This window comes from Colletotrichum paranaense, assembly GCF_030867605.1.
Source record: "Colletotrichum paranaense strain IMI 384185 chromosome Unknown Scaffold_13.1, whole genome shotgun sequence".
In the NCBI taxonomy this organism is placed as follows: Eukaryota; Fungi; Ascomycota; class Sordariomycetes; order Glomerellales; family Glomerellaceae; genus Colletotrichum; species Colletotrichum paranaense.
In genome coordinates this window covers 1,107,530-1,129,730 of record NW_026848971.1, presented here as the reverse complement: position 1 = coordinate 1,129,730, position 22,201 = coordinate 1,107,530, and the positions used below count along the sequence as shown (strand labels likewise).

The window sequence follows — 22,201 nt, the reverse complement described above, 5'->3', positions numbered from 1 at the left end:
TCGTCGGCCGGTGGGTTCAATCTCGGCGTTTCGTCACGCATGATTGGTCCTGCTTGAAGCGAAAATCCGACCGCAGCAGCTTGATGCACAGACTCGCGGCTTTTCAAGGAGCTTTATGCTTGTTCGGCTGCGCGAAAAGCCAAATCTTCTTGCGTTTACGTAGATACTAATGACTTGTGATAGGGCGAAGGCACCGCTGCGAATGGATTTAATGGAGCTCATCAACGTTTCACCCGCAATGGCATCAGCTCCGAGCTTCCGTGGGAGAGGCCACTAAAGTCCGCATAGATCATTATAAGAGAAGCACGAAGTGATGGCATGACGGGAGATTTGGTCTGCATCCAAATCATCATACATTCAAAAAAAAGAAACTTGACATCCTTTCAACAGTAATCTAGTGTTATTCACATCGCCTTCGCCCTCTTCACGATGACTACTATCGACTCAATCGCTGCCAAGTACAAAACTGAGCGAGACAAGAGATTCATCGCTATCTCTGACAACCATGGAGACCGCCTCACCTTCAGAACCAGTTCTTTGATGAACGATTTTAGTCATGACCCTTGGGTCGACTACGATGCCCTTGCCAAGGAAAGTCCGCGTTTGACTGATGGCTCCGAGGTCCGTTTCCTAGTCCTCGGTGCCGGCCATAACGGCATACTTTTTGCCTACCAGTTGGTCGCGGCTGGAGTCAATCCGGCCGACATTGTCATTGTAGACGAGGCTGGCGGCTTTGGTGGCACCTGGTACTGGAATCGTTATCCTGGCCTGACCTGCGATGTTGAGGGCTACTGCTACTTGCCACTCCTTGAGGAGACAGGATTCATTCCGAAGCATCGCTACTCCAAGGGTCAAGAGATCCGTCAGAACGTTGAGCTGATTGCGGAAAAGTATGGAATCAAGGGTATGTTCTGCACCAAGGCAAAGGGCGCCAAATGGGACGACGTCCAGAAGCGATGGGTTGTCACAATGAGCCGTAACCTGAGCCAAAGATATCAGCATCTCAATGGCGATTTTGTCGTCCAGACACAGTTTCTCATGCCCGCTGGCGGCCTCTTCTACTCGCCCAGCGCACCTGATGCTCCTGGTCTCGGCGTATTCCTGAAAACCCGGGAAATTTTCCACACGGCTCGTTGGAACTACGAATATACTGGCGGTTCTCAGATCCAACCTGACTTGGTCAACCTCAGTAACAAGAGAGTGGGTATCATTGGCACCGGCGCAACGGCTGTTCAGGCTGTTCCCGAGCTGGCCAAATGGTCGAAGCAACTCTATGTGTTTCAGCGCACGCCCTCATACTGCGGACCAAGAAAGCAAGTCGAGACAACCCCGGAGAGCTGGGACATTGTAGCTGGCCGGCCAGGCTGGCAGGCTGATCGCATGAGAAACTTGAACAAGTTTCTCAACGACCACCCAGAGGTAACTCCTGCCGATGACCTCCTTAAAGACGGATGGAGTAATGCACGCACGTTCTCTGGACTCATTGGAAGCCCCCGGGCGAAAGATATCACCCCCGAAAGCGTTCCTCAGCATCTCCAGCGGATGTTGGAACTCGACGCGGGAATTTCAACTGAGCTCCGCAAGCACGTCGAGCGCGAGGTGGACGACCCGGAACTAGCTGAAAAGCTGAAGGCCTGGTACCCTGGCTGGTGCAAGCGTCCGACATTCCACCAAGACTACCTCAAGTCTTTCAACCGCCCCAATGTCACGCTCGTTGATACCGATGGTCAGGGAATCTCAGGCTATACTGACAAAGGTATCTTGGTCGGCAAGGGCGACCTGACCAAGGAGTATGAGGTCGACGTTCTCGTACTTGCGACAGGTTTTGCAACGACGACTGCCGTCAATGGAGACCCAGCACAAGTCCTTAACATGCCAATCCGGGGCCGCAACGGCCGCGATCTGACGGAGAAATGGCAAAGCGACGATTTCGCCACCTTTATGGGCGTGGCTACTCACGACTTTCCCAACCTACTCTTCTTTACCGCCAAGGGTGCCACTTCCTCAGCAAACACAACCTACCCCTACACAGTCGGAGGCAGATTAGTCGCTCACATTGCCAAGACTGCCTGCGATCATGCTTCTGATATCAACAGGGTTGAAGTTGAGGTAAGCAAGGAGGCGGAGCAAAGTTACACGGAGAGCTTGAAGCCTTACGCTCCGTGGTATGCCCCTGTGGCATCCTGCACCCCGACATACTTTACAGATTACAAGGATCCCAAGAAAGAGCAGAAGACAAAGGAGCCATCTGTAGGCTTTAGTATGGGGGCTGTGGCTTTCGAACAACTTGTGGACAAGTGGGCGGATGGCAGCTTGGAAGGGTTTGTGGTGCAAGGCTGAGAGTGAACCGTATTTTGCTAAAAGCCCAAGATCGATATATCTTATCACTCCTGTCCCAGTTATATACAAAGAAGCTGGTCTATCGTGAAGAATAAGAAATTAGAACGGAGAATCAAGCGATCTAGGTACTCAAAGAAGTGGAGAGCTAGATGGACGCACTGCTCTAAGGAACTTTCATCAAAAAAGAGGTAGTATATTTGTAATGCAAACAGATAATAAGGCCAATTACTAGCGGTGATGATGTTGCAAGTCTTAATTAGAAAGTTTTCAAGAACAATTGAAGTCTAGCATTCTTCAAGCGGTAGGATATTAAGGGGAGTAAGTTAAAAACCACTCAGATTCTAACTTCTTTTCAACTTGACTTTGGTGTATCCAAGCGTGCTATGATTACCTTACTGTGGTCCAACTAAAAGTCTTTTGCCATCTACCGGTACCCTCGCTACTATAGAACTCTCTAATTGATCACATCTCATCTGCACAGACTTTGAACGGTCCAATTGAATGACAATTTTGAGATACAACGTTTGATAGAGTAAGGTACATTAGCACCGTAAGTACTAGCATAACAGCATCATGCTTAATCCTCAAGACAACACTTCATACCGTTCTAGTATCACACCTCTTGATCGCTTCAGTGTACACATAAAACAACTGATCGTGTTCTAAGGCACTCGTCGTTGCTGAGACAACGCGTGACGTTAGGGGCTTTATAAAAGCACTTGCCTAGCTTGGAATGAGAACAGTAAACGATTATCGAAGGTATTAAGAAAGAAAGTGACTCACAGAGATTGTTATAATATTTGCCACCGTGAGCGCGGTGTATGTAGGGGAAGCACAATTGGGGTCTTTAATAAGGTACGGAGTAGTCAAAACAATCTTCCTGGCTGTGAGATCTTCTCTAGGATAGGTCGAAATATCCATTCTTCCGCGTCGATCGTAACACGCAAAGAAAGCTCATCCATGAGCTTGATCTTGCAGTGCGCTTAAGCAACTGTCCATTTGTTGGGACATGCTTCGAGTCTGGAGCGATAATCCAATCGCGCGGGGCGCAGCGACGCAAGACATTGAAGCACCCAATGAACTTCCAGCTTTGCTGAAACACCAGGTCAGACCAACATTGTGAATGTTCGGATGAAACAGTCCTCCAAGCGCGTCAACTATCAATACTAGTGCAATGGGTGGTAATCCAAAACAATACTTGTCACAGGCGAGTTTGCGCACAGCCCTCGCCAGAAGAAGCCAGCAGGAAACTAGCGCACGGATAGTTCAACCAGCTGAATAAAGATAGAGAGTTTTCCTTGCAGGTAAGCCGGCGGTAAATGTTGAAGCTCCATCCGACCACCAAGCTATCTGCATGCAATATCACACACAGAATGTCTTCAACCCCCGAATATCAGCCTTTTCTCAAATACTCGGACGACCCGACGACGGAAGAGCCTACATCACCAAGTCGGCCATCAACCCGTCGGAATGCGCTTTTCTCTCACATACTTGTACTCATAGGCACCTCGCTAGTATGGGTACTGATTTTCTTTCTGTTCTTTCCGACACCAGCTGCGACGACCGCGTCCCATGACGCTGCACTTTCCCAACCATCAGCTTCGTATAACTCTGGCCAGCGACACAACATAACCACTGGCAGAAAAAGAATCTCTTGCGGCAACACGACAAAAGAGGCAAGGGCCAAAGGCTGTAAATACGATGTCCTGTTGAATCACTGGGTCCCGGCTCAGTGCTTTGACAAGGACTCGGTCGACGAATATCAAGAAGATGCTAGCTGGGGTGCGTTCGCGGATAAGAACATGACGCAGCAGTTGACCATCGATGAGATGTCAGAAAGAGACTTTTACTGGACGTCAATTCGGGATCATATCAACCACTGCGCTATCATGTGGCGGCGCCAATTCTACGCCCTTTACGACGAGCGGGCTGCAATTGACACCATTGTCACTAGCCCTGGGCACACTGAACACTGCTCACAGTATCTCATGGATGCCGTGGATTCGAAATGGAAGGAACCAACGAAGACAATGAGAGGGTTCGCGGGTTGCTGGGTACGCGAAACATAGTTCTTAATGCGATGTATAAATCAAATTCCAACTTCAAGCAGGCGAGGGTCACCGCGTGGGTGTAGAGGTTGAACGATGAAATGAATAATTATGCTACTTATGTCTGGTTTCCCTTGGTTTAGCAAATTTACAACATGCATTAGGGTTCAGCCTCATTGTCTCTAACGAGCCCCCGAAATTCGGTTGAACCTAACGTGCGGGACATGTTTGCAGACTTGGGTAGTTGTTATGAGTATACTTCATAATCGAAATCATGTCTTGGGGCTGTTTTGTTATGGGTGGTGTTGAATTGAAATTGCATGCAGGCAACTCGTAGCGAGACAAAAAATACCCGCCAGGACTCAGAACCAATCCGCTATCAAGTGGTCTTGGGAGTCTTACAAGTTGCCTGGTGGATAGTTCGTAAGACTTGTAAGACTTTCTAGTCTTGAAATATGTTCTGCCCACTACGGTGGCCTGGTGTAGACATGATTCACTGGTTCTGCCTCAGCGTCCAGACTCTCATGCGAGTGCTGTATTATTGTTGCTGACCAAAGTCCAAGAACTTCTATTACCGTCAATCATTTCCGTTCCATCAGCTCCTGCTCTGTTTTCCGACAAGGCTGTAAAGCATGGCCCAGGCAGCATCGACACTCTCTGGGATATCCACATGGACTACAAAATCTTTCCCCTTTGGCCCATAGCCTTCTTCGTCATCCCTGAGGCGAGGAATCTCCCCCATAATTAAATCAACAAATCGGCGTATGCTCCACATGCCACCTGACGTCTTATGGGCGCACCCCTCGTCATCAAATACAAGTTGAGCCATGACATCCTTGTCAACAAGGCCCTTCGAGTTGTCGATGAATTTTACTTTGGGGGTGAATGTGGGCCAGCTCTTTATCTGGGGTAGCACATCACTTTCTCCATCGTATGCCCTTTGGAAGGTGGCCACCGTTCGCCTTGACATCGTCGGGTCTTGCACTATGACAATGGACCTCGGACAGTAGACTCCACAGGCCTCGAGGACTCGTTTTGACTCGGCTGCATTCCCTCCACAATTTGTAGAGCGGTCTTCGACTACAACCAAAAATTTGTTCGTATCATTTGGCTGAATTGTTGCTTCCACAGTTCCGACGTCATGGGTCTGGACTCCGTACCAGCGCTCAGCTATGAGCTGCAGTACACGCGATTCAGCCTTTCCTTGCACTTCATCGGCAAGCACGCCGTAGACCGGATGGTTGCTGATCGCTTCATAGAGAAATGGCGTCGAGTGACCGATGCCACCACACAAGACCAGAACTGTGTTTCTTCCCTCTCTAAACACGGGTGTCAGCACTTGTTCAAGACGATGTACTTAATCGCACAGGATCGTGGCATCTGTATACTTGGAAATTTGTTCTTTTGACCTCAAACCGTTCGTAGTCACAGCTGAGAAAACCACATCCGCAAGTGACAAAACCGAAGAGGCACAAAAGACAATAACATCGGTTGCTTGGTGCTCTTCTACTTTGCTCGGGGCAGCAGGGTCCGGGAGAGAACGGAAGAACTGGTTGAGACCGTTCACATCTCTGATCTCCTCATTTGAGAGAAAAGAGGAAAGGATATTGATTGAGTGAGCAGCGTTGGCCATTGAAGCGAATTGGCTGGCATTGAGCATGATGATAGGAAGAGAGGGATGTGCGTCGAAGATATTATCTTAGGTAATGAGGGGGTGAGACATTATCAGCTGCTTACGTAAAGTGAATTTCCATCCAGCTTCGGATGCTGGCAAAACCAGGTGTCTTCATACATTATGCTCATCAACGAACTTCATAATCAGTTTGCTCATACCTTGCTTTACCATTGCATACCCGGAAATCGTCCACTAGCCTTGATGTTGTGAGCGGCAGTCCGCAAACCTTCTGGGGGCAATCAAAACTAAAACACCTCCCCAAGCTAAGATCATTTGCCTACATCTTCGTTTGACAATCAACATGGAGGTATTGTAGACGACAACAAAATAATGACGCCATTAATTCCTCTTGCAGCGTCTTACAGTTGTGCAATATTGCACGATTGAACACATATCACGCCGGTTGATAGGGGTGGGCCGCTTTCTTATAGTACACAGAGCATACTGCCTCATGCTGCTACATGAGCCTGATCGGCGGAATTTGACAGAATTGGCTGCGGAGTTGATCTGACGAACCTGATTTCGGAGCCCAGCAACTCCGCAGGCCGTTGACCATCTGTGGATCTTTCTACGCTAGGTACATACAACTTCGCTAATCACTTCAACGTGCAAGCAGCTTTTTCTTGCCTAGGAGCTCCTTTTAAAGTACGACACAAACGTTTCACCGCGTGGAGGCAGTCGAACTTACGTGAAGTTGTAGATAAATAATTATAAAACAGGTACGGAGTAATGGTAAGGCCAGAACATGCTTCTCTGTGGCATCAACAACTCCACTCCACGAGTGCTTTCACCTAACTTAAAAACGACAAAATTCTTGTTCAAATCAATCGAGACTAACAATCTACCTACATCATCCTCTTGTTCCGTCAAGTTCTTGAATCTAACGCTCACTCCAAAATTGGCACCATAGTCTTTATCAACCTTCTCCGCCATGGCCTCCCCTACGTCGACCCAAAATCGTGCAGTCTTTCTCCAGAGCGTGGAAGGCATGAAAACCCTTAGGGCAGAAATGCAAATTCGCTCAATCCCTGAAGCGACACCCGGAAGTGTCGTTATCCGCGTTCTGGCTGCGACTGTAAGAGCCAACTCGCCTAGAATCTATCGGGACCCGCAAAGCGGATATCCGCTGCCTTTCCCCCTCGTCCCAGGACATACCGCTATCGGAAGGGTGTTTAAGATCTCTTCGGATGTCACCATTCTGAAAGAAGGCCAGCTTGTCTTCTTTGATCCCTACATTCAGGCACGCGATGGGGGTGGGTTTTATGTCTCAGCCATGATGGAAGGATTAACTCCCGAGAGCTTCAAACTGTCCCGCGGAGATTGGCGGGATGGAACGTACGCAGATTACGCCAAGCTGCCGATTGAGAACTGTCATGTTCTTGACGACAGCCGCTTGTTGGCTAGTAAGAGCCACGGTGGATTGGGCTATACTATTCTAGACTTGACACATCTATTCAGCATGCTCGTTCCATTTGGGGGGCTATCAGATATAGGTATCAAGCCAGGAGATACCGTCCTAATCGCCCCAGCAACTGGTCGCCACGGATCTGCCGCGGTACATCTCGCCTTAGCATTGGGTGCACGCGTTGTAGCGATTGGCCGGAACCACGGCATTCTCTCAAAGCTTGCCGCAATGAACCCTCGCATCTCGTCCGCGACCATCACCGGGGATACTGCACGGGACACCGACACTATACGCAGTGCATGCGGTGGTCTGGCTGATGCATTCTGGGACATGTCACCGGCCACAGCTGCATCCTCAACTCACTTTAAGAGCTGCCTCGAGGCACTCAGGATCGGGGCGCGCGTTAGTCTCAGTGGCGGCGCACCGCTTGATGTGAACTTTAGCTACGTTGACATACTCTTTCGCGCGCTTACTGTCAAAGGCACGATGATGAGTACTCCAGAACAAACGAGGCGACTCATCAAACTTGTGGAAAGCGGCATCCTGCCACTTGACGATAGAGCTGGCATGGGTCCAGTCAGAGCGTTTGCGTTGGAAGCTTGGGAAGAGGCTTGGGATGCCGCAGATCAGAGGAGAGAACCCGGGGAAATCGTTATTACCCCTCAGGCACCGGAATAGATTGATAACAAGATGCATGGTGTATGTTGACAAAGTCAATGGCTCCTTTCTGTTTATGATTCACAATTGGTCATCTATATGTTCCTTTGTGACTCCTGACATAGTGTCGACTTTCAGCAGTTGCCAGTATTAGTATCTACTCACAAATGGAAAACTTCAGGTACTAGAGACTATTGTTGAGCTATTCTATTTCTCTTATGCCTTGAAGAGATAATGGAAGAAGTTCATACATTATTACTCACCATAACTCAATTTATAGAAGTATATTAGATCAAGCAGTTAGTTAAGGAAACCCGGCGTTTGAAGCTCGGATCTTATCTGCGCCAAGTCCGCCAGCAACGTCCGCCATCGCTCTGTCGCAACCCGCGGGCACTGGCCGGGGGCTAAAGAGGCATCCTACAGGCTTGATTGATCATATCCCACCGGCTGCACCAGACTTCAAAAAGACAAACTACCGGCGCACATACGCAATATGTTTCCAGGGGCATATTGATCTCTTTGATCTAATCAAAGCATTGTCCCTCAAGTTAAACTCAACCTCATCTCAAATCTCCCACTGCCGACCGTTCCGGCACCATGGCACAAGACAAGACGAAGGAAGTTGTGAGAGTGATCGACGCACCAATCGCCGACATATGGGCAATAATTGCAGCCTTTGGTTCCGAGAAGCTTTGGTTTCCCAATGTTATCAAGTCCAGTCTTGAGGGATTCGGTATTGGATCAGTTCGCACTCTGACCTTCAACAACGGCCATGTGGTTCATGAACGATTGGAGATAGCCGATCCGGAGACACACACCATCACCTACCTAATTCTTGACGGCGTCCCAAACACGACGAACCCCCGCGGAACGCTGCAATTGACAGCCGTAAGCGAGGACAAAACACAATTCAGTTGGTCTGGCGCTTCTGAATGGACGGAGCCAAGCTTTCAACCGGTTCTTGCCGGAATGTTGGAGGAGATGTTTAACGGGTGCATGGATGCTATTGAGTCCATTTTCAAGTAGCCGGGAGGACAGCCGTACATGACTTGGTTATTAAACACCTACGAATACATTAAAATATGAAGGCCTCTAGGCGACTAAGCGTATGGGACTGAAAAAGTAGGAATGCAAGCGTTCAGAAAGTTCTCCTCCAATAACTGACCATCGTACCCACTGCCCATTGTCCATTAATACACTCCTTCGGTTCAGTGATGCCTAGCGTCCGACGCAGCATTCCTTACGTCAATATGTGGATTGTTAACTTTTGAGCCAAGTTCTCTACTTTTCTGCAGGGTGCTAATTATTGTTCAATTGGCCTAGTTCCTGCGCCCGCCCTTTTTGCCCTTCTTGCACGGACTTTCGTCCACGGGATCTGCGACTGAACCCAAGTTTAGCGACTTTCATGTCTCACTTGGCAGAGCTTGTTATAAGAGCATCGTTTCCAAACCTCAAAAGCTTGGCAGCTTCGTTGGTCGAGTTTTCGTCATGATAATAGCTCCCACTGATAATAACAAAAAAGTATGTTCAATTGCAAAGATCATCTAGTAAATCTAGTTCGTACCTTGACCACTCTCGATAATCTTCTTGAGGCTCTCATATGCATTCTCCAACAAGTTCATTTCACCGGGGCTGTTCTGGGTATAGCGGGCGTTGTACTTCATGATGCTCTTCGTCTTCAGGTAGGTCGCAATGTCGAGGGGAATCGGGCTTCCAACAACGTTCCACGCAATGGACTCGGTGCAAGGAGGGGTTGTGAGAGAGCCTGTGTATCTTTGGTACAAGTTAGACTGAAGCTCGAGGAAGCTTTTAAGGATTGGTAGATGGAACATACTGGTAGATGGTGTTCTTTGAGATATGCTGAGCCAGGCTGGTAAAGTCCAGAGGTCCAGTTGCAGCGTGTGATCCGAACTCGGTGACCTTGTCAACGTTCTTGAAGACGGCGGCCAGGAGGGGGTCCGACTTCTCGGCGACCTCGATAGGAAAGCCAACGACAGCGAGAGAGGATCCTGAGTGACAATTAGCAATGTCCGACGGGATTGCGGGGAGTCAAACATGGCAAGAACATACCGTTTCCTATCTCGGCTTCCCAAACGAAGTGAACCTCGAGGGGGAAGTGCTCGCCGTTGATACGGTGCTCACTAGGGGTGTGGAAGTGGAATTGACGCAAGTTGTAGGTCTTGCCGCCATTCTTCATGGTGCCGTTTGCGCGGACCTCCAGGAATCCAGAGAGATTCTCGAGTTCACCTCCCTCGGGGTGCTGGTCCGGGCTGAAGGTGATGGTAGAGCCTTTAATCTGCTTGGTGTTTGACTGTTGAACGTTGATGGGAGACTGGCTTCTTCCCAGAGCACAGGCAGAGTTGTTGGAGCTGATGGAGTGCCAGTTGAGGGGGCCATTCAGACCATCGAATCCGAAAGTACCATCTGCTCTTTTGAAAAGCTGATCCTTCTTGAAAAGGCTGGTTCCATGGTGGCAAAAGGCGGCGACCGCAGGAATGAGGGATAGTAGAGTGGCAGACTTCATGATGAGGATGGAGATTGTCCAGGACGAGCGATTGTATGGTAGAATACTAAAAGAGTGACTGGTTCTCAGTGAGAATGAGGTGAAATGTGAGTGACTCTTTGAAACATCAGATTAGACAGCGGCAGATCTAAAGGTAAATATACACCAGCACTGCAGAGTGGTAGTTAATCGTAAGGAGCGGGAAGCTATGACAATGAGATGCGATATTAATTTCATGGAGCCATGATGGCACCAATCTGCGTAGAAAGCAACGTCTTGGCAGGTTTACCTGGTCAAGCTGCAAGAAACCCAAGCCCCTTTGAGATCTGGCAGGCTTCTGCCAGCTATCTGCTCGAGGATGGAAAGGGCGGACCTCTTTGCGAACACGTGCTTGGCAATGATCAATCGCGGACGGAACCAGGGGGGATACTGGCAGGGATAAGAGTCAGGACATGGGAAACACATCACGAGAACAGAAGGAGGCCCTCTCCACGCCCGGATGAAGTCAGGTCCAGGAAGCACCGCAAACGCTGCTGCGAAGACAACTGGAGAAGGACGCCGAAAGATTGGTCGGAATAGGTTGTCATCAAAAAGTCAAACTGGCGAGCGCTTGGCGCAAGGCGTCGCAATGCTAGTGGAGGTAGGTATTACGGCGTTATCCCGCGTGAACACCACATCCCGCGATATTGAGTAGACATGTTAGTCTTGGCCAAATAGTAGATGGTGAAGCTTGGCCAAGACGAAGAGTGATGAGAGGACCCTCCAAGGGCTCCAGTTCAACAATGCTAGAGACCCAGCTTTGGCGTCGAACGCAGAATGTCGAGGAGACCCATTCGGCGCCGACGCATGTCCGTGAGCGGCTGACTCGCCTTGCTATTAGTGGCCACATGTTCATTAACCTCTGTCAGCCGTGTTCAAGAATAGCCGCCGCTCGCTGGGGTAGGCTCAGGCAAGTGTTCCTTAGTGATGAAATCGTCCGAACTCGCTACAGCGGACTTGCGAACACTGCACATGGCAGAGAAGGAGTAGGGCGGAGAAGATGGGACTGGAATTCGAAAGATGTGAAGAGCACGAGCAGCTGCCAGCCCGTGACAGTGGTGGGGTTACTAGTTAGGACCGTTGGTGATGCGACGACGCTGACGCCAAGGATTGGGGACAGGGCTCCGGGGTTCCCAGAGCGCGCGCCTTACTCGGTGCGGCAAATGTAGAGAGGCCCATCGTGAGTTGAGGTGAGGGCTAAGCGGTCGGCGTAGACGCATGTAAAATGCGCTCTGCCTGGTTGATGCTGGTTAAGATAAAGTTTAGGGCCCAGAAGAACTATGCGCCTGGGTCATTATGGCTCTTTTGATTGGAGCCTACGTCGCCAGAGATGAACCCGCAGGTCGGTCTCTGGCGAGCCAAGAGTCTCCAAGACTGAAGGGGGAGGGGCTCGCTCGTGGACGTGCATCTTTGGCACACAGCCACGTTGCCTTGCGACCTTACTCCTGTGTACTGTGTAGGCAGTGTTGGATGGCCACTGCACCACGCCGTAAGGTAGACTATAGCATATTGGGCCTTAGCATACCGGTGTCCTGGTTCGGCAAACGTAGGTGAGGACTAAAACTAGCTTTGCCCGCCATGTGTACAGCGTAGGTATCCGTATGGAGAACCTACGGTCCTGTGCTTGAGCCTGGAGCGCAAGACGATGATATTAAATATTGCCAAGGCCATCGCAAGCCATCTTGGCCCATCTCAACAGCCACGAATGCTTTGTCTTGGCAAATATATAGCTGCGGCGTTTTCTCGATGGCCCAAGAAAAGTCCAAGACTTACCCAAGACCTCCCAAGACCCGGGGCCACAACCGACATTCTTTATCGGGCATGGCGGCGCCGTTTCTCCGTGGGTTGGAGCGGGCGTACCGACACCTTGGAACAGGAACCGGGCGGCACATCTGAGCACTGACATGCGCCAGCGGCATGTGTCTCACTCTCGAATAGCAGCGCCTGGGAACCGCCTGGGATTCTCGTATCCGCCCGTTGGTTCGTTGTTGGATCCTGGCCATCCCCTGATACTTGCGGGTACCTTCACACGAGACGAAACTGACTGCTTGCGGCTGTGTAGGCATTTGTATGTACGTGGTAAAGACGATGTGAAGCAGAGTAGGTAGCCCAAATTATCAATCAAGATCTCACTGGCTCCTGATGCGCACGGCTTATCTCTTAGATCAGAAGAAGAAAGAGCAAGCGATCCTTGGGTTAGGAAGAAACTTTCATCTAGTCCGTCATCAGCCAAGGCTTGCGAAAGACAACATGCAAATACCTTCGCGAAGTAAAGTAGCTAAGGTACGCTTCATCCCAAGGTCTGGGAATACTTGACAATGGCTTTACACACTTACTTTCAGCGTGCACTAATTGTAATACTCGATTAGTCTCATCCTCGTTCATCCCAACAATCCATCAATCCATCAGCAGCTCTCCCGCTACTTACAGTACCTTACCTTACATACTATGTACACTACGTAGTACAGTCCCAGAGTCTCAGAGTCCAAAGTCGAGAGAAAATAGCCTGCCCAGTGCAGCTTGCCGAGATCCCTAGCGTGCAATAACGTTTATGTCTTGGCACACTAAATTCAGGACTGCGGCACTGCGACAGATGAGGGCCGCCACGTAATTGGTTGCATTGATCGGGCCTTGACTCCAAGGTTTCCGTGCAGGACTCCAGGCGGACCAGGCCCCAAGCCCAGGGGACAGCGGGCGGCGGGTGGACCTTCTGAAATCTAGAATTCTGGAGAGAAAAACATTATTCCAATTTTCAATCTCCTCCCACATCTTGGCTTGGCGCGGCGGGTTCCTTCCACTTGGAAATAGGTCAGGAGGGCATTCGTAATCCAGAAACACCTCAACGCTTCCCATCAGTCATCCAAGCTGTTTAAAGAGAACAACACAGCTCAGCGGGTTGCAGACTTGGACTAGCCCAGTCGGCCAAGCCCGAATCCTCGCTCATCCTTTCAACTTCAACAACACAACATACCAGACCCGTCCTTGGCAAAACTCTCACATTCACACAAACGGATACGGATATACACACTCACACACATTCTCATACCTATTTCCGCCCTGGTTATCCATGTCGCTCTCCCTGTCTCCTCTGCTCGACGCACTACCGACGGACTTTGTACCCGAGTCAAGCGGACTTGTCCACCCCCGCCCAACTGTCACTGCCTCGCCTGCGTCGTCCATCTGGAGAGATCTCCCCGAGGCTGTATTTCGCCAACACGTCGTTGCGTTGGAGAAGCTGACCAATGCTGTTCCTGTCGACGCCAAATCCTTCCCGCTACCATCCCAACTGACGGCTTCTTCTGACGGGTCCGCGAGAGCTCGTGCTAAAGTGCTTGCAGATGGCTCTCCAGAGACCATTGTGACGGATGTCCATCACCGAGAGTCCGCGGAGCAACTCAGAAATCCTCGTCCCCGCCTGTTGACAATTGCCACGGAACAACGCCTGGCAGACGATATTGCCTACCTTGTCGCCGTTGGAGAAGGAGCGCAGTCCGTTGCTGCTGCCACTGTCCAGGAAAGTCGCATAAAAGTCGACGTTGCAACTGGAGGCCTCGATGGAGGCCCCAATCAAGATCAACAAGCGCTCCCAGCAGCAAGTCTCAAAGTCACCATCGCCTCCGCAGATGCGATCGAGCCCAACTCCCAGGCTTTCCTACGCTCTGTTTTCCAAATACTCTCTGCCCCGCCGCTTGCCAAGCCCTTACATAGCCTCTTGGACCTGGTCATCCGGCATCATCAAGCTCGCCTTCTCAACCGTCTTCGATCCGCTAAGTGGAAGAAGCCAACCTATCTCGCCCGTACTCACAAGAAACCCCTGTATGCCGACTTCGCCAACCTCATCCACCGTGCACAGTTCCTTTACTCCAAAAGAGAATCAACCGCGCGGGCTGAGCTAGAAAGCCAACTCTCGGAGATGGCCGCCCTGCTCGAAGCTTTTGAGACGGAATCAGACGACCACGAGAAGCTAGTCGAAATCGCTAAGTCTAGCTACCAGCTTTGCGCGTCACCCCTGATCGCAAATTATCTCGAACGCTTACAAGCCATCAGGGCAACAGCGCAAATTCAGGCTTGTCTCAAAACCTTGCGTCAGCTTGAAAAGATCGCAGCCTACTATCGCATATGTCAAACTCTGACTGATTTGTCCCACACACGTCCAATAGTTTTCAACAGCGCTAAGCTCGTTTTCTTACCTCCTTACGAGGCAGTGCCTCTAACTCTCGCCTACCAGCCGTGGGCAAAATCTACCCACGTGCATGCAGAAGTCATTCTGTCTGTACATCATGACTTGGAGAAATCTGACAGTCCTTGGCACAAGCCAAGATGTCTAGGCGCCTCCAAGTACTTTTGCTACCTCTGCTTCTTGTTCATCCGACATCATGGGACCTATTTTGCGGCCAATACGCACGGGGCTTGCTACGACCAATGGACTATCCCAGACCTTGCGGACTATCCTCAGCCCCTCGCAGACCACTACAGGAAAGTTGTGCGAGCAATGGATGAGGAAGTTCAACATCAAACGCATGGCGCGACATGGAGACCGGAGCCGATGACGAGCCGGGAGAACTTGATAGGACTAATAGACGGATAGATTTGATAACATGAGTTCTGCCCGGGCCTAATCTGATCCAAAGTGTTCCAGGTCAGACTTTTGCCCAGACTAGTCCCACTACGCGTGTTTGCAAGTCATGACTCTGCCGTTTACGTCGATTGTTTCGATGACACAGCGCCCGCTTGAAATAGCCACGATTCAGGCACACTCGAGCCCCGGTCCACCCAATGGATTTCTGCTGGCCGATCTCTGCAAAGGCAGTGCCCCTCGATTCGAAATCGAGCGTGTGAACTCCGTAATAGGGAACTGGCGCCCGTTATCTACAAATGCCTGTGGGAAAGTCAGGCTTGCCATTGGCATTGACGAATTACCTACGCAATATCCATCATTCACTGACCACGCCCCTGAGCCCCTTCTTACTCAGAAGTCGAAACCATGCCACCCCACTCTCTCGCCAGCATACCCATTAATACTGATAAGAGAGCCCTGTCCGATTCAGCTTGCGCTTATTGAGAATATAGTACTGGACATTGGCCCAAATACCACAAGCCGCAGCGGCAGTAGTAAGGCCTGTTATAACTGTCCATCCATTGCGATACTTCGGTGCATCCTCTTCTCTGAACAGCTGCTTACCAACAATACCTGAACAGTTGGCAGCCATAATGAGGATGGCCATGGTGATAGAACGTTCACCGGCGGACTCAGCGTTAGCCGAGACCCAAGCGCCATTGACAGGATCTACAGTGTGCGTCAGTTACGTGATTTGCCAGTTAAAGACGGGAATTTGAACCTACGCCAAGGAAACGAGAATGCCGTTGACAGAGTCAACATGGCAAATCTCGCGTCGCGGCCGGCATCTATAAGCAGATAGTTGCCAAGCTGTGTATTATTAGCTGGGAGCTTCGCCAAGAAGAAGCACATGATAAAACATCAACTAACATTGAAGCCCCAGAATATGAATAAGCCTAGGAACACCCATGGACCACGGACTCTCGTTTTATCGCTACGAAAATCAGTCATTCTGTTTTGTTTTGATGGTGATCACCTTGGCACAGAAGCGCTTACGCAGTAAACCCCCATAAGAGGTTGATTGGAATCAAGAGCCAAGCACCGACTGAAACCATGGCATTGGACTCCAATCTCTCAAACCCCATCGAGTTCACAAGAGAGGGCGCATAGGATGACAGAGTAGAAGATGGTGCCAGGGCAGCAATAGTGAAGATAACATGGGGAATGAGTCTCCAGTTCGTTAACTAACTCCACATGAGCGAAAAGTCGGTGGCGCCTGTGGTATTAAGGAGTCCAACACGTACCGCTGATCTCAGCTCTGGCCAGCTAACCGAGCGCTTCGACTGAGCCTTGGACGGGTCATCGATCATGACTCTCTTATCCAAGATCTGTGCTTCCCGTTCTGAGAAATAGCGAAAGCCGAGTATGGATACTGGGTTGTTGACTTGGTTAGGAAAGCAAGCGAAAAAGGCGATACCGACCAAAATTGTGAAAATTCCCTCGAGCTAGCACTCAGTCGTTAGTCTTTCTCCAAATTCCCTCTTTGTTACCGACCAAGGTAGCATCTTTCCCCTGTAGGTCAAATTCAACTTACGAGAAAGAGCCACTGCCATCCAGCAAGTCCAGCAATGCCTCTCATGTGCAAGCTTAGGGTGCAGACTTTATCAGCTCTTGCTCGAGATCGACGATAACTCATCGTTTGTGACCGACTTACATCCCGTACGCTATGAGGCCAGAGCATGCGGCAGCTAACATGTTGCCAATGAAGAACCACGAGAACCTTTTGCTCGTCTCATCTCTCTTATACCAGCGCGTCATCGTGAAAAGAGCTGCAGGAATGAATCCTGCCTCGCAAAGGCTACGAGTATGAATTGTCAGTTTTCTTCAGATGATACTTCTTAATGAAGCTATTCGGGCTTACCCAAGGAGGATTCGAGTCACCATGTAAGCACCCAGCCCTTTTTGAAATGCTTGAAAAGTCGCAACCAATCCCCTGTCCACTTGTTAGTATCACTGAAAGGCTACTTCAGTCTTCCTACAAAAGCTGAGGAAGTGTTACCAGGCCACGATCTGTCCTCCAATCCAGAGCGTTGGTCCAATACGGTAAAGAACTAGGTTGCTCGGTATCTACGGGTCATATCAGCTGAATGCCTTAGATAAGGTGCATTGTTCCAGTTCCATCTACTGACTTCCAGTATCACGATGCCTGCAGATAACAACTGTTGGCCAACATTGAATTGGTTCTGTGTGATACCAACATCTTTGAGGAAATAGTCCGTCAAGGCATTGCCACTGCGTTTGGTCAGACATTATTACCATTCAGGTTGATTATGCTTAGGTAGTCTCCGTACATGTTGCCACGGTCGAGCTGTAGAGCAAAGAAAGCGAGGATCAACAGCGGCATGATAATCAAATCAATTCTGTGAGTCTCACAATTAGCTTTAGTTATCTGGAGCCAAAGAGCGTATGACTATTGAAAAACTTACTTTCGCACCAATTGTCGTTCTTCCTCCGGGCTCCAGTCAATATTGGGATTTTCGCCATCACTCTGACTTTCTGGGCTCTTGACCACCATCTTGACTTGCTTTTCGTCTATTGAGGCTACCATTGTGAAAAGCTGAGAGAATGTGGTAGGCCGTGTTGGTTTCGCAGACGTCGACTCGAAAGCAAAACGTCGAAGGACAAACTCAACATGGCAACTTGAACCTTTGTATATTCTCGAACAACTACGGATACTCGGCAATGCCAATTGGCATTGTCGAGAGAAAAAATCGTACCCTGCCCCTCATTGATCCCGGCTTACCTGTTCAGGTCTCGTCTTGCTGTTCCGCGTCCCACATAATTATGTTGCAGCTGTCAAACTCGGACTTCTTGCTCTGACGGAACAGAATGTTGTCATGAACGCAGCATTTCCGTGGAGATCTGAAGAAATACCACACGTCGCAGAGCCAATCTGTCGGTTCGTGTTCAAGTTGCCACATGTCTTCTGGGCCGACACTCGGCCGTCTGCCGTCTCGACGTATGAGATGACCCACTCTCGTTGATGCCATCGTCTGGATCGCTCACGCCATCGACGGTGACCCCTTAGAATGCTCCAAACTCACAGTTAAGCATCCACCCTCTTCGCAGCTAGGCTTAGGTAAGATACTGACGCAATCGGCTCTCGGGATTGCGAGTGTTCTTGGTGCCAATCGGACGGTCAATTTACTCGGGAGCGGCCGACTTTCCAACTATCGCGGCATGCGCATTACCACCGCGCCCCAGAGCGTCGGCCGTGTTCCGACACAGGTGCCTTACCTTAGAAAGTCGCTGTCTCCAAATCAAGCGGTCTCTTGAAATGGCTATACGTCTTTCTATACAAGCTCAATTTGCCGATGAAATTCCCAAAAGCGAGGAAGTCTCCTTAGATGAATGGGCCGCCTTTCTTTTGGTCGGACTCTTAGACACAGAAAATTTGCTGTTAAATATTGAGAGCACCAACCACTTTTTCCAGGCACTTTCGGATTGCAGGAGCATGCAGTCATAGAAATGTCTAGTTGGCAACTTAGAAAGCGCGGAAGAAGCCCAACCTATATGTCATTTTAGTGTATGACACCTTTTTGTCGCCCGCAAATCAGGAGAAAGCCTGACGCGTCTCATTTCGAGGTCAGATCGCGCAATATTCAGATGTTGACTTGCCCGATAGCACAAAATGAGGGGAAATTGAAATGTTGTTCTCGTAGTTGAAGTAACGACGTCTTGTGCTTCAATCAATATACCTCTCGGACACGACATCCAGCTAATCTCAGTTTCAGTCTTCTTTCAGGGATATATGAATTCACTATGTCGAATTTAGAGTCCAGACAGCATGTCTCCCCAGACTCAGGCTTCCCGATCTGCTTGCATCCGCACTTCCATCCCAAGATAAGAGATCATGTACCTCCTGAGCCAGTCCGAGAGGAGAGATTTCCGGAGAAGGATAGGGCATCCTTCGCCGATCCTGAGAAGAAAGCCCTCCTCTCAGTCGCGAAGAGGTTTGATTTGACAGAGTCAATCGGCACAGTATTGGAAAGTGTGCAGTTATCACAGCTCTCTACACAGCAACTGGACGAACTCGCACTTCTTGTTACTGAGCGCGGGGTTGTCTTCTTTCGGAGCCAGGACCTGACAACTGATGGTCAGGTTAAACTCTTTGAGCATTACGGCGCTCTCGACCGTCATCCCGCTCAGAAGGATTTGAAGTACGTTGTTATCAAGGGCAGCCGCGAGGATCACCGTGAAATACTCAAGTACACCCCTTGGCCCTCTGGCGACTTCCACGCCGACACATCCTTTGAGATCAACCCGCCATCCTACTCCTTGTTGCGTATGGAGGAGCACCCCGACGTCGGCGGTGACACTGCCTGGGTCTCTCAATATGGACTTTATGACGCTCTCAGCGACGCCATGAAAAAGTTCGTTGACGGACTGCACGCAGTACACACCTCACGGCTACAATACGACACAATCTTGGACCTGTGGGGTACTGGTCCAAACCGGCCTCCCATCGATTCACACCATCCGGCTGTTAGGACCCATCCAGTCTCCGGTCTCAAGGCGCTGAATGTCAATCCAGGCTTTGTAACCGCCTTCGCTGAGCTCAAGAAGTACGAGTCTGACAAACTTTTGGACTTTTTCTCGTACCACATCCACTCTGCCGACGATCATGCTGTTCGGTGGAAGTGGGAAGTGGGCAGCGTGGCCATGTGGGATAATAGGTGAGTTGGACATAACCAATTCATGTCCCCGTCAACGTTTTCTTGTCCTGAACTCACCCTGCTTAGATGTACAATTCATCGTGTTATCCCGGGGACTTACGATGAACCGCGTAAGGGTATTAGAACAACCGTATTTGGTGAGAAGCGTAAGTTTTGTCATCGCACTCTGATTTCTTCGTAATTCCACAAGTCTAATGGCACAATTAGCCTACTTCGACGTGAGCAGCGAAAGTAGACAAGAGCGGGTAGCAAGATTAAGCAGTCAGTCAAGCTGAGGCTTGGTGCAGAGGGCTCAAGAAAGGCCCGAGAGCTGACATGCACACGCGATTACATCAGCCAAAACTCGGAGACACGATGGTATTTCAACTCTCCACCCTCCTTTACTTATCGGCAATCTGGATTCAGTCGAATTCGAACTCTTCTTTCAGTGATTCTAGCATAAGCAATGGACCTGCTCCTTGAAGTCCGTCTTGCGCAAAATACATTATCTATCATCGGCACAATTCCAACTTAAATATCCTCACGATTCTCGCCCTCAATCCAGCACCCAGATCTGGCTCAAGGTAGTACTCAATCAGGCCTTCTCCGTCCCTTCTTTTGTCTCTTCTTCATTCCCGTGTAATCTTCCAGTCGGTATGTACGTGTATCGCAGTACTAGTTCGCTCTCTGGTCAGTTTTCGTTGGGAATCGCCATCGTCATTGCTGCCCGTCTCGTGCTCCTTGTCATTCTTGAGAAGTCAGTAAATCTCTCCCAGCACCTTATAAGCGGCTTAAATGCCATTGGAAAAGTTGACAACTAACCAGTTCTATCCATGCTGTGGACTGACCAGGATTGGGTTGCACCTTGATCTGCCCACTCCGCGATCCCTTGTTGAATGCGCTTTGGCTATTGGAGTTTTCGAGCGAGGAGGACTTGTACTTGGCTCTCCATCTGAGGTAGAAGGGGCGAAGCATAGGAATATTGATGCAAAGACCGGCAAGCATGAGCTCAACCGTGCAGAGCATGAATGTAGTCAAGGAAGTGCCAGTCAAATTGCCAATAAGATCGATGACGTAGATCTGCCAGAATCGAACGATGCCAATCACACAGCATCTTCGCTACGTCAGTTCACCGAGCCATCGATAGCAGTATTGATAGGGGTCAGGTGAATTGACTCACGCTAAGCCGAGAGCGAAGCAGGCAATGACAGCAAGCTTTTCGGTTTTCCGCATTTGTAATTGCCAGACAGTCCAGATAGGTAGAATCACAATGAACAGGTCGGTGACAACGTTTGTCATGATAATGCACTTGAGTACCAGGATCTGGTCCATGCAGTGACCGATTCGCTGTACTGTCCATTGTTGGGAAATCGGATCACAGAGGAAGATGAAGACAAAGGTGAAGACCAAAGCCCATGCAATGACAACGCTGCCAATAAAGAAGATCCACCACTTGAGTTGAACAGAAAAGGCTCTATGATAGAACCAGAGCTGACTGAGCTTTAAGGACGCCAGTGCCCATAGGTAGATCAGCGTGAAAGCAAAAGTCGTCTAGCACACTTTTAATCAGGTATTGTTCGTAGAATGGAGAGTTTGGGAGAAAGTTCCTTTGCCGAAGTAGATTACCTTCAAGATAAACTGCATGTTATTGAGCACTGTCCAACATGGTCAGCGCCTGAACATTCAAAGTGACGATCGCAAGTCCAATAACACCTTCTGGGTTGTTGACTACTTTTTCACTGGCACACCAGTCGCCTTAGAGCATTCACTTACATTTCGGATACACGTCAGAGTCAGGGTCGAAGTTGTATCCGACACCAGACGTAAAAACTATGGTCTCAGTCAGCATTCCATGCTTTCAAACTGGAAAGCCATGCCATTATATACCTGCTGCATTCATGCCTATTGTACTGCCTGATAGAAGCTGTGATTTCTATTAGACAAAGTACGAGACGCAATCATCTATCAGTCGTAACTCACGCAAGCAGCCAAAGCCAAGATATCATCTCCGCCAACGCCAATTCCACGATATCTGCCCCAGAGTCGGGCAAACACTACCGCTGCAAAAACTGCCCATAGAAAGCAGATAGCTATGAGCGAGTCTCTTGCGCTAGTCGTCATCGGGATATACATGGGTGGCGGCGACGCCAGCGTCGCTGGTGTAGCCATCGAGGACAGTATTCGATCGGGGTTTCGGTTTCAACGAGTCGATGAACGGGATATGCGTGATGATTGTGAGCCAAGTTCCGCAGAGTACTTTA

The 22,201-nt window shown here is 49.7% G+C and overlaps 10 protein-coding genes across 10 annotated transcripts; 6 read left to right on the top strand and 4 right to left on the bottom strand.

The window, feature by feature from the left end:
- Window positions 1–429: 429 nt before the first annotated feature.
- CPAR01_13857 (uncharacterized protein) lies at window positions 430–2,340 on the top strand (the record flags this gene model as incomplete). The annotated part of the gene is made up of 1 exon (XM_060498109.1): window positions 430–2,340. One exon carries the CDS (start codon window positions 430–432, stop codon window positions 2,338–2,340), a length of 1,911 nt encoding a protein of 636 aa, XP_060343577.1.
- A 1,373-nt stretch (window positions 2,341–3,713) lies between these two features.
- Window positions 3,714–4,409, top strand: CPAR01_13856 (uncharacterized protein; the record flags this gene model as incomplete). The annotated part of the gene is made up of 1 exon (XM_060498108.1): window positions 3,714–4,409. One exon carries the CDS (start codon window positions 3,714–3,716, stop codon window positions 4,407–4,409), a length of 696 nt encoding a protein of 231 aa, XP_060343576.1.
- A 574-nt stretch (window positions 4,410–4,983) lies between these two features.
- On the bottom strand, window positions 4,984–6,048 carry CPAR01_13855 (uncharacterized protein; the record flags this gene model as incomplete). The annotated part of the gene is made up of 2 exons (XM_060498107.1): window positions 4,984–5,707; window positions 5,756–6,048. The coding sequence occupies 2 exons, from the start codon at window positions 6,046–6,048 to the stop codon at window positions 4,984–4,986; spliced, it is 1,017 nt and encodes a 338-aa protein (XP_060343575.1).
- A 946-nt stretch (window positions 6,049–6,994) lies between these two features.
- CPAR01_13854 (uncharacterized protein) lies at window positions 6,995–8,146 on the top strand (the record flags this gene model as incomplete). Its single annotated transcript, XM_060498106.1, has 1 exon — window positions 6,995–8,146. One exon carries the CDS (start codon window positions 6,995–6,997, stop codon window positions 8,144–8,146), a length of 1,152 nt encoding a protein of 383 aa, XP_060343574.1.
- A 576-nt stretch (window positions 8,147–8,722) lies between these two features.
- Window positions 8,723–9,151, top strand: CPAR01_13853 (bet V I allergen; the record flags this gene model as incomplete). Its single annotated transcript, XM_060498105.1, has 1 exon — window positions 8,723–9,151. One exon carries the CDS (start codon window positions 8,723–8,725, stop codon window positions 9,149–9,151), a length of 429 nt encoding a protein of 142 aa, XP_060343573.1.
- Window positions 9,152–9,678: 527 nt separating this feature from the next.
- CPAR01_13852 (carbonic anhydrase) lies at window positions 9,679–10,649 on the bottom strand (the record flags this gene model as incomplete). The annotated part of the gene is made up of 3 exons (XM_060498104.1): window positions 9,679–9,898; window positions 9,960–10,134; window positions 10,196–10,649. The coding sequence occupies 3 exons, from the start codon at window positions 10,647–10,649 to the stop codon at window positions 9,679–9,681; spliced, it is 849 nt and encodes a 282-aa protein (XP_060343572.1).
- A 3,085-nt stretch (window positions 10,650–13,734) lies between these two features.
- On the top strand, window positions 13,735–15,255 carry CPAR01_13851 (uncharacterized protein; the record flags this gene model as incomplete). The annotated part of the gene is made up of 1 exon (XM_060498103.1): window positions 13,735–15,255. One exon carries the CDS (start codon window positions 13,735–13,737, stop codon window positions 15,253–15,255), a length of 1,521 nt encoding a protein of 506 aa, XP_060343571.1.
- Window positions 15,256–15,682: 427 nt separating this feature from the next.
- CPAR01_13850 (alternative sulfate transporter) lies at window positions 15,683–17,833 on the bottom strand (the record flags this gene model as incomplete). The annotated part of the gene is made up of 12 exons (XM_060498102.1): window positions 15,683–15,954; window positions 16,011–16,095; window positions 16,156–16,219; window positions 16,282–16,469; window positions 16,530–16,730; window positions 16,820–16,871; window positions 16,940–17,083; window positions 17,147–17,218; window positions 17,285–17,352; window positions 17,415–17,517; window positions 17,577–17,645; window positions 17,712–17,833. 12 exons carry the CDS (start codon window positions 17,831–17,833, stop codon window positions 15,683–15,685), a joined length of 1,440 nt encoding a protein of 479 aa, XP_060343570.1.
- A 1,214-nt stretch (window positions 17,834–19,047) lies between these two features.
- CPAR01_13849 (alpha-ketoglutarate-dependent sulfonate dioxygenase) lies at window positions 19,048–20,142 on the top strand (the record flags this gene model as incomplete). The annotated part of the gene is made up of 2 exons (XM_060498101.1): window positions 19,048–19,961; window positions 20,028–20,142. 2 exons carry the CDS (start codon window positions 19,048–19,050, stop codon window positions 20,140–20,142), a joined length of 1,029 nt encoding a protein of 342 aa, XP_060343569.1.
- A 427-nt stretch (window positions 20,143–20,569) lies between these two features.
- Window positions 20,570–22,109, bottom strand: CPAR01_13848 (uncharacterized protein; the record flags this gene model as incomplete). Its single annotated transcript, XM_060498100.1, has 7 exons — window positions 20,570–20,689; window positions 20,763–21,054; window positions 21,121–21,491; window positions 21,567–21,595; window positions 21,714–21,770; window positions 21,828–21,873; window positions 21,921–22,109. 7 exons carry the CDS (start codon window positions 22,107–22,109, stop codon window positions 20,570–20,572), a joined length of 1,104 nt encoding a protein of 367 aa, XP_060343568.1.
- Window positions 22,110–22,201: the final 92 nt, after the last annotated feature.